The sequence below is a fragment of the Cyphomyrmex costatus genome, unplaced genomic scaffold (assembly GCF_001594065.2).
Source record: "Cyphomyrmex costatus isolate MS0001 unplaced genomic scaffold, Ccosl1.0 scaffold11, whole genome shotgun sequence".
Taxonomy (NCBI): Eukaryota; Metazoa; Arthropoda; class Insecta; order Hymenoptera; family Formicidae; genus Cyphomyrmex; species Cyphomyrmex costatus.
In genome coordinates, this window is record NW_017275063.1 from 15,717 (window position 1) to 27,411 (window position 11,695).

The following is an 11,695-nucleotide window of genomic DNA, read 5'->3' on the forward strand; positions in this document are numbered from 1 at the left end:
ATCCGGGCCAGGCGGTCCTCGCCGCCGCTGCCGCCGCCGCGGCCGCGGCCCAGGCGGCACCCCCCACTTACTACCACCCTGCGGCCCCCGCACCCCCGCCTCCGCCGCCCGCCCAGGATCCCGTCCAGCCGGACCGACCCATCGGTTACGGGGCCTTCGGCGTCGTCTGGTAAGTCCGAATCTTCTCTTGTACATTCTTCCGCTTTCGACGGTTTTTCAATCTTTTCTTGGAGTGTGAGCAGCTGATTGCTCGCGGTATGATCGCTTCTTGTCAAATTTGCAAGTTTTAACATATTGACTCGCCACGTTCATAGGCGTCGTGCATACATGAATGAATTTTCCTTACGTTACAGTTTTTACATCCAAGAACGCTGCGTCATTCGAAGTGAATGACACCAAACTTTCGTAAGTCCCGTCTTTCAACGGTAAAAAATAAAAATTTGGTTTTCTGAGTTTTTAAAATAAAATTAAGCGTCATTTATGTATGAACGATGTGGCAGCAGTTTTGATAGGAATGCTTTAAGAAGAAAGAAATTTGAATTCTCTACAATATATTAGATATAAATATAAAAAAAGAACTATACATATAAAGAGTTATGTATGATCAACACGTTTTTAATGCTATGATGATAAACAATATTTGGCAAACGAGAGTTAAGTAATTCAAAAACCTACTTTAATCGAATAGTCACCTGGAGTGATTTTTATCATACAACGCAACGAGAAAATAAAACTCAATCAGTTCTTTTTACTGATTGAGAATTTATAACTTCTTTTAATTTTATTCATAGAGAATATTGAGTATATCTGTAAGCATAATGATTTCTAGTATTAATCTAGTATTAATAAATTGTAGAACAATCAATATTATGCAATAATTTAATGTATTAATAATAGTGACTTTTAATTGAGTTATAACAAAATCAGGTGATCGTTTATGTAATAAAAAATTAGGTGACTAATTCTCTCCTGGATAATTAGCTATACAGAATGAATGATCCGAATATTTGCGACAGCAAGTGAATTTTCCCGAATAAATGATGAAAGCTTTTCGCGGTCAATTTATGACATTAATTTTTGTGCTGCTTTTAATATAATATCTATAAACCCCATGACGCACAAATATACATCACATCGTGTCATAAATTATAATCGCACGCGTATCATTGAAAAATCTGATAATATAACTACCAAGTTAAATAAAATAATTTTAATAAAATATTCGGTTAATGTGTATCGGAAAAAATATTACTTTTTTAAACATTTAGTAAATATTACCAAATATAATATAAACTGTTTGGTAATGTAATTATTAAATATTCATATAAAAATTATATTTCTTTTTTTTATACATTAACGGAACATTTGATTGAAATTATTTCATTCAACATTTTGTAGCTATTACTATAGACTCTTCTTTTTTTTCAGTGTACGGTTTGTTTCGGTATAGATTTTGCAGAAATCACGCGCGAAAGTTTTTTCCATCGAAAAACACATCTTTATTTATATTTGACGCTAACTCTGCGAATGTACTCCGGCAAGTATCCAAAATCGGTTATTTCGCATCTTTATCGTTTTGTTATCCGGTTATTCCCAGAGCCCACGGGAAAATTCCCCACGAATGCGCAGCGTATTTAGATAGCGTTATCGCTCTAGCGAAGCCTCCGGGTGCGCGCGCGTAAACGATGTCCCGGTAGAAAGTGGAGCGACGAGTTGCGGCAATCGCGATCACCCGCGCGAGGTGTATTCCGCTAGGTGAGAGCAAACCTCATAGGAAACTCGTTTGCCCTTTTCCACGCTTAGCGGGCCCCTGACTTCCGTTTTTTTTTTCATCATCCGGCGGTGGAACAAACGAAAACACTCGCGTCGAGAGCGCGAGCTCGCTCGGCGTCTGGAAAGTATTTTTGCATCTTCCTCTTTCTCTTTCTTTCTCGGAGAGACTGGCAATAAATCACACTCGAAGTCGAAATAGTGAAGCTTCAAGGCGTCGCTCGAAAGATCGACGCTGTACGGGATGGATAAACGTAATTATAAAATATATACTGTTAGATATGAAGGAGCAATTGTATAATTCAATCTCTTAAGTTGAATAACTTTTTGTTTTTTTTAACTTCCACGTGCGTCAAAATGTAAATTAATCCATTTCTGCAGTCAGTTTCAAAGTAAACATTGTCCACATTTTAACGCGTGTATTTAGTAATAAATTAAAGTTATAAGTCAAATTTTTAATACATTTTCTTGAATTAAATGGTTTCACTTTATTGCTTTAGTCAAATTAAGAATATATTGCACACTGGAAAAAATTTGTCGAATTTAACATAAATCGCATATCCCAAACGGTTCACTCAAATTTTTGGGTTAATACAAGATGAAGATTGTGTCAATATTATGTAAAAGAATTTTATTCATTTATCTCAGAATTTATGTTTTAAAGTACTTTATTGTTACTTTATTCCACTGTTGTTACGTTCACTTATTTATAAATTATATTATTTTGACACTAAGAAATGTTGAATATCAATTTAACATAAAATCTTTAAATAACATAATCACATTGTGTTAAATTAATACTTGAATATGTTAAAAAATTCAACACACATACTATAAACAAGAACGTTTTTTTTTACTGTGATAGCAATGGTGATATATAAATTTTATAGAAATGATATTGTCGAATTGGATATAATTTAACACGATGAATAGTCTACATATTTTATGAATGTACTTATTTTGGTAATAAATTTTTAAAATAGTTATACAGTAGTATGTAAATTTTTATCTATTACATGCGTGTGTAATACGTTTGCATATTCACGTTTAGATAATATGAAATTATTCTGTTATATTATTCTGTTATGGTCTATTATATCTCACACGTGTCTTCGCTCTGCAGCTTTTTAACGGATAAGGAGAGATATGATATTCTCAGCTTTTTTTAATTGGATTATCTCGCTCGAAAAAAAAGGTTAAATGTCATATGTTCTATTTTTTCTTTGCTGATTATTTGCTGAAAATGTGTGTTAAAATGTAAAATAATACGCGGGGCAGAAGGAGCAACGTCGATAACGTTGGATATTCCAATATTGGCACTTTATAACGAATGAATTAAATTCACCGCCCTCTTTTGCCGGTATAGAAAATCGGGCAATGAAAAAAAATAGAGTCCGCGCTATGGCAATATTTGTTTAACGAACACTGTCTATATTTATCGTATACGTCCAGGGATATTTACGGCAACGTTTTTCCGCCCCTCTTCCTCTCCCCGATAGAAAATATCATGACTTTTCCCGCATTTTCCATGCGGGAGAACCCGATAGTTCTGTTGCTCTTTCATCGCTATACGATGAAAAAGTCTTAGGATCACCGCACGCATTTTCCGTAACCGTAATTATAATGCCAAGGTTGCCATAAAACTGGAAATCAAGAAGTCAGGGAATTGCCAGGAAAACTGAAAACGGTCAGAGAAATCAGGGGAAAGTTAGAGAATTTTGTAAAATTAAAATTCTTAACTCTAATAAAGTTTAATACGTATATGTACGTGCATCATATATCTATATATGCAATTTTCGAATATATTACCAATTTAACAATTAAAAATACAAGCAGTTAGCAACACTAACAGTAATTTACATTGCTGTATTAAGTAAATTGATTTTTCAACAAAATATTTAACGGTTTCTAAATCAGGACGAAAATATAAACAATTTTAAAGTGTTATTGAAATTCGGGGAAAATCATGAAATTTTGTCTGATCAAGAAAATCAAGGAAAAGTTATGGAATATTAGAATAAGGAATTTGTGACAATCATGGAATATCTTTCATATAATGATACAAATGTCGTTCTATCTTTATATTTCATGAGTAACGGAGACAGAATAATACGTGTCGATTTGTGTCACTAACAAAAATGGAAAGCACTTACAGTAAAACGTAAGAATTAGTCATAAAAGTTGAAATCAGAGTTGAAAGTTTAAATCTTTGAAAGTCGTTGACTGTGATTGGCTAATTTTTACGATACGTCTTACGATTACTGTTATTGGAAAGTTTATGCGGCAGTCCTTAAACACTTTTATCATAGTGAAACCGATAAGTTTGAAATTTTCACCTGACTTTTCTGCGGGGAGCGGCACAATGTAGTTGTCGTGTGAAGTCGTTTACTTGATTTATCTATCTTTGAGCAGCACGCCGCCCTTCTACTTAATCTTGCATCTTAACGTGCAAGTTGTGTGTGCGTTTATTTTAAAATGCCTTACCTTGAGAAACTTCGTTGTGTAGAATATGTTTCTAAATTGACTAGATTGCATTGACTGCATTGTTATGTAGGAAGTGTTTCTAAATTAGTATTAGGCTGCATTGACTGCATTCTTGTGTAGGAAGTGTTTCTAAATTGACATTAGATATGATTCGAAGGCGCATCCTTTAAGAATTTTAGAATCGATTTTATGTTCACTGACCAGAAGTCTGTTAACTTTCTCTGTAAAAGCCATGAATAGGTTTTAAGTTTTGCTGACCAAGAGAATATTCCGTACTTTATATATATAATAAGAGAGAAAACATTCTTTTTCTTCAAGATATAAGAAGACCGATTTGGCATCAGATTTGGTACACCGTTTGTAGTTTATTTATCGACTCTTGATTTAAGATTTTTTAAATCGTTTTTCAGTAGTATTGCTAATTTATTTAAAAAAAAAGAATACAATTTAATATCTAACAATAAGCTCCAAATTTTTCCAAATTGCGCTGCAATTCTTTGAAATTATTTGCTTTGTAATTTTTTTTATTTTAACTTCTAAAGATTAATTTGCTGAAAAGCCTGTTATTCTTAAACGCTTATTTCAAAAGTTATTGGCGTTGCGGCATTTTTATTGAGGAAATTATAATTCGTTAATAATGATGTTTTGCAAAGAATGTGATTTTTATTAAATTTATTAATATTTTAATTATTTCTTGAACAATAAAACAGAAATTTGCTTGAATAATTAACTACCTTTGATGCATCTTACTAAAGGATTGGAGAAACTAAGAAACTTATCTAGCGCGGTGCAGTCGATTCATTCGGCGTTCGCGCGATATCAAAATCGAGGCTATGTGAAGTTGGCCCCCCCACTATTGCAAATCTAAAAATGACCATTACCATTCGTTTGGTGGTCGTTTGGTGGTATTTGGTAATCCATTCCGGACGTTTGATAGTCAAAGATATAATGAGAAATGTCAAAAAAAGAAGAACGCGCGTGAAGTTAGCCCCCCCATTTCTAAAACTCGGCTTTGCAGAATGCATATGCAATAATGGCTGTAAGCATTCGTTTGGTGGTCGCTTACTGACGTTTGGTAGTCCATTCCCGATAATTGGTAGTCGAAATTATAGCAGGAGATATCAAAAAAAGAATATATGCGTGTGAAGTTAGCCCTTCCATTTTTAGAATGCAAGCCGAGTTTTAAAAATGGAAGGGCTAACTTCACACGCATATATCTTTTTTTTTTATATTTCCTGCTATAATTTCGACTACCAATTATCGGGAATGGACTACCAAACGTCAGTAAGCGACCACCAAACGAATGCTTACAGCCATTATTGCATTTGCATTCTGCAAAGCCGAGTTTTAGAAATGGGGGGGCTAACTTCACGCGCGTTCTTCTTTTTTTGACATTTCTCATTATATCTTTGACTACCAAACACCACCAAACGACCACCAAACGAATGGTCATGGTCATTTTTAGCTTTGCAATAGTGGGGGGGCCAACTTCACATAGCCCAAAATCGAGCTTTCGCGATATAGGCAACGAGAGCGCACGTTGGACTTTATCGACGGTCTTAATTAGGGGTTTATCCCTTCTTAATATCAGATAAGTCCGTCTATCTGCAAACCAAGTGGATCGCCCGATGCACGAATGGACGAGGCTAAAATATCCCGACCTTATTCCACTTGTGATCTGACTTAAGAAAATATCGAGAAAAAGAAGGAAAAGACGATAGGATAAGTGAACAAGCTTCTCTATAGACGCACTTTTAGCGATTCTGCGAATCGGCACTTTTATAACGTTCTTATTAAGCAGTGTAAATGTGATAATAAATTATCGGCTCACTGAGAAAAATTTTTGGTCGAAAATGAAAGAACCAGAAAATTCTGATATTATCAATTAGAATTCTGGTTATTTCTCTCTCTTTCTATCTCGCTCGTTTTGAACATAAAATTATAATACCTTCAATACAAATAAATTCCGAGATAAATTTTAATTTGTTTTTTTACCAAAATTCCAATTAATGCAACCAGACTCTTTTTTCATTGCATATTCTATTTCTATATCTCCACAATACGATACAAATATTAATTGTACAACAAATCTATTTTTAAATAATCAATTTTTTTCTAATAAAATTCAGTATTTATTGTCGAAACATACCGACATAATTTAATCATGAATATAATTCTTATCTTTTTTCAGTATTTTCCTCTCTTTTTAAACAAATCGTAGATTCCACGCTGTTTGATAGAAAGACTTTTTTTTGATAAGTTTATCAAATTATTTTCTTATTTCTTGGACATTTGTAAATATTTCGTCAGACAAAGAATGTGTTTGTTCTTGACGCTCATACGCTGTAAGTTTTTCTATTCTATTTTTATCGTATTCTATTTTATCATTACATATGGAAGGAAAATAAATAAAATGAAGCTTACAGTGCGTGAGCGTCAAAAACGAATGCATCCAAAGCACGTTGCATCGACCGTAACAAATGATAATCTGAAGGCGCTCTGTCCGATGAGTATGCCGGACATAGCGCCTTCAGATTATCATTTGTTCCAGTCGACGTGCAACGTAGGTACTTTGTCTGACAAAAAATTTAGAAATGTCGAAGAAATAAGAAAATACGATTTGATGAATTTACTGCAAGTATAAAAACCAGTCTTTCCATCGAGAGCTAGAATCTATAACTTTCCTGAAAGGTGAAGGAAAGTAATAGTAGCGATTATTTTTATGACTGAATTATATACAGAGGTAGGTTTCGACAATAAATATTGAATTTTATTAAAAAATCGTTTGTAATTGTTTTTATTTTTAAATTAAACGTTCTTTATTATATAATTGGTTTTTAGCCCTTCAATTGTTCTATTTTGTTTTATTTTCTCACAGAGCCTTATTATTATTTTTTATATTATAAGATATTTATATTTTTTTTTCCATCAGCTGAGTCAGTTACATTTTTTTTATTTGTTCTCATTGAATCTCTTATCAATTTTTTTTGTTAATTACTTTATTACTGTTTATTTACGCAGATCTTGTAATATTTTTTCCAAAGTATTGCTAACCTATTATATTGAATTTTATATCTCGTACGACTTTAATTGATTGAAATTTTCCTACATTTACAATTTAACTAACGTTTCTTTTGTTAAATGTAAAAGACACGTAAAATTTACATGAAATATGTAATGAGTTGGATGAGGGGATGACTTACAATCATATCTAAATATTCTATTATAAAATACGTTGTCAAATATAAAATTCAAATATTATAAAAAATACAATCCAATCATGCCTTTTTCCTTTGTCTCCGTTTCGCTGATACAATTTCGATGCGCGCACGTACATATCACAATAATATACACATGCACATGAAGGGCAAGGTCCTAACATTGACTCCGAACAGCGGCTATTGCAGCAAATTACACAAGCTCGGTTCTCATTTACCACCAATCCACATATCCAACTCTTGACTGTTTATTTGACACATTTAATGGAAATATCGATCCTATATTGGTCGTAACTGAATTTTCCAATCGTGTTTTAATTTGTTATATTTTTTCGTGAAACATGAGTTTTTATTTATATATTTATATAATATTTCAGAGATATGAAAAATCATTCTGAAAAAGGAGAGGGACGTTTTTTTTAAATCTTTGGAGTGGAATCTAATTCTGAAAAGTTACAAAAAATGATAATTGTGCCAGTATTGAAAAAAGAGTAGCTGAAATTATCAATTTCTAAAAGTGAGATTTCATTCCAAAAATTTTAGAGGGTAAAGATGACAATATTTTACCGTTTAAGATAATGGCTTAGAATTATTTACGCGAGTGTGTATTACTCAAGGTGTTTCAGTGTATCGGAGAATTATTGATTCTCGGGGCATCGCGACTTAATTGGAAACGTAGAATGAGCTCACGCACGAGACGCGCGCATTAATTCTAACTTCGAGAATACCGTCTCGAATTTACGACAGAACAGCTTCCTTGTCCTTTAAGATCGTGCATATTCATGTAAGGGTTAATCTGACAAGTTCTCTAATACTCCTAGCAATTAATATCCATTTGCGCTGGAACGCGTAACGTGTTCGCGGATACCTTTTTTCGCCTTATGTGCTAACATCTGGATGTTGAAATACATAAGGTGTCTCAAACATTCACTCAATGGAACACTGATGCTTTTTCACAGTTCGCGGTATAAGGCATTTTGCTGAAGAGAAATATTTTGTCGAGGAATTACGATTTAATAGCAAAAAATAATTTAGGATTTATAAGATTTCTAAAACTCTAGACGCTGATTGATGAATTTAAAATGATAATTCTTTTTTAGCGCTAATTGTGTTTCTTACTGAACTCATTACATATGTTGGCAATTAATACCTATTCGAAAAGGTCGAGAAGTCTATTTTGTAGATACTGATTTTTTTTTATCGATTGTTTGTACAGATGGAAAGGACGACTTTGCTGAAGTATTTCAAAATATAGGTAAAAATGTAAATTCGAGGTAAATCTGAAAATATGATTTTATTGGATTATCAAAATAATTATGTAAAAAATTCAAATATGAGAAATAATACTGCAAAAACAGTTAATTACTTTTTACCAAGGTTTTACAATTAGCAATCGGTATGGATATTCTACATTATTATTTTGATAATCTAATAAAATTTATTTTGTTCTCAGATCAGCACATCTAGCTAAACTTTTAGATACTTCAACCGTTCTTAAGATATCGTAGTTTCTGAATTTTTTATTGCTCATGATTGAAAAATGATTTTTGAAGAAAAATCATCAAAAGAAATTTCTTTTCGTTCAAACTCTAATTATAGAATTGAATTAGAATTTTTAACTGAAAAATATTGCAGTATTATATATAATCGTAACTTTCTTTATTCCATGTTTTTGAGATTAATTCTGCTTATATACACTATTTATCGAATTTTATTGAAAAATCTTATCTCTACAGCCGCACAAATCCGGTACACCGTGTATAGTTAACCCGATACATTCCTGGAGCGTATACGCGATGGCGACTGGTACTGCTGGTGCTCACAGGTGCAAGAAACACGAAACCATCTTCATCGCGTGCCGTACGATCGCGTTTCTGTAAATTAGAGTCAATGTTAGAGCCGCTGGGAGAGAAAAAGGGAGAGAGAAATGATCTTTTTGCGTTCCGAATTGATTAGCTTGATGGAATCCCACCTTCGCGTTGTCCTCGACAAAACCGTGAAGATCCGTATTAATCGCAGAATAATAAGAACTAATCGGAGAACGTCTCGATCACGTATTTACAAGAGATTAAGGAATTAACACTTAAATATTATGGCGAACAATTTGTTAATAATTAATGTACAATTAAAAAAATGTCACCATTTAGAGGGTATGTTAAGTTAGCACCCCAACTATAGTACTCAGGAGTTCTGATTAGAGTTCCCACTTCCTTTTGACGAGACGAAGAGTTCCCTATAATTAATAACAAGAGTTCCGCTCAATAAACATTTTTTTTACATTTTTTAAAAATGGGGTGCTAACTTTTTATCGAATTTCGAGGTGGAATAGTTCTGAGCGGCTTAATAGCTTTAATTTGCGATTGCCTAGAGTTCCTGATATGTAAAAAAAAATTTCGAATAATAAAAAAGAAATTAAAAATTTTTGAAAAATTAATTTTTAGATACAATAGTTCTGATGATAATTCCTGCTTCTTTTTGACGATACGAAGAGTTCTCTATGATTTTTAATGACATATGCGAACAGAACTACTCGGTACTCCCAAAAAATTTTTGATCAAAAATTTTCGTCGGAAAATTTTTTGGGAGTATCGAGTAGTTCTGTTCGGAGTTCTGAACAGTTCTCGGCGAGTTCTGTCGAAAAGTATGAGGGCTCAAAGCGATTGGACCAATGGTTTCCGAGATATACTCTAAAAATTGTCGATTTTCTGACAAATGTCGCTGTATCTTGCAAACCGTTGGTCCAATCGCTTTTTCACCTTACAGTTTTCGATAGAACTCGTCGAGTACTATAAGAAACGCTACTCAGAACTACTCGGTACTCTGAAAAAAATTTTCAAAGATTTCCACTATTTTTTTTAAACTTTATTATATTTCTAAAATGTTTTTTATGTATCAAGAACTCTAGGTATTCACAAAATAGTTCTGTTAAGCTGATCAGAACTATGCGACCTTGAATTTCGTTAAAAAGTTAGCACCCCATTTTTAAAACATTAAAAAAATGATTATTAGGCGCATATGTCATTAAAAATCATAGAGAACTCTTCGTATCGTTAAAAAGAAGCAGGAATTATCATCAGAACTATTGTATCTAAAAATTAATTTTTCAAAAATTTTCAATTTTTTTTTCATTATTCGAAATTTTTTTTTACATATCAGGAACTTTAGGCAATCGCAAATTGAAGCTATTAAGCCGCTCAGAACTTTCCACCTCGAAATTCGATAAAAAGTTAGCACCCTATTTTTAAAAAATGTAAAAAAAATGTTTATTGAGCGGAACTCTTGTTATTAACTATAGGGAACTCTTCGTCTCGTCAAAAGGAAGTGGGAACTCTAATCAGAACTCCTGAGTACTATAGTTGGAGTGCTAACTTAACATACCTCCATTTAGATTTGATGACCTATCACGGATTTTTGGTATGTATACGATATAAATAAAAAATGTGATATAACATAAAAATATAATGTAAAATAAAATATCGTATTTTTTTCTTTACTATAAAATCAAGAAAATATTTTATTCACTTATAATCAAAACAAAATCTTTTGAAACCGGTAAGCCGTAGTAGAATTTGACGTAAATAATTAATATACATTACAAAGGAAACAAGAGCGTGTCTGCGCTGTACTATCGAGATATCGTGTCTCTCTATTCATAGCTAGTCAATCGAACTTTCATATCATAACGTGTGACAGCGACGAGTGCTTTTTTGCGTGCGCGAAAAAGCAGAAAAAGCGTCGGGCGGAAACCGCGGTACCGAGAGCCCGGCGTTACGTTTTTCCGCGATCGAGTTCGCGACTGGCGGCGGCGTCGCGTCGCGCCGATTGAATCTCGATAGCGGAACATGCTATTCGCGTAAAAGTCCGCTGACGTGACGTGTAACGGATGGCGACGGTAAAACGCATGCATTCGGCATCTCGTTTACGCGCGTAAAAATGTTTCGACCAGACGCGAAATCGCTGGTACTGATAACAGCTGCTTGGCGCGATATTATTAACAGTTTCGTTTTTGTGATATTTTGTGGTGTATCTAAATTCTAAACGAATCAACACTGAGAAAAGTGTTGTACCAACAAGAAGTATACAAACAAAACAAATTCTAAACTCAATATATATCAGAATTTTGATTATCGATTTTGATTATAATAGAATTTTAAAATCAAATTTCTATAAATTTTATCTTGATTATAATGTTTGAGATATGTATATATATATATATATATATA

General features: G+C 33.1%; 1 protein-coding gene across 1 annotated transcript in view; it reads left to right on the forward strand.

The window, feature by feature from the left end:
• Positions 1–11,695, forward strand: part of nmo (serine/threonine-protein kinase nemo) — a 99,002-nt gene that overhangs the window by 114 nt on the left and 87,193 nt on the right. Inside the window, 1 exon segment of the mRNA XM_018542289.1 lies at positions 1–169. This exon segment is cut by the window's left edge and continues 22 nt beyond it. Within this exon segment, the coding sequence (XP_018397791.1) occupies positions 1–169 (169 nt within the window).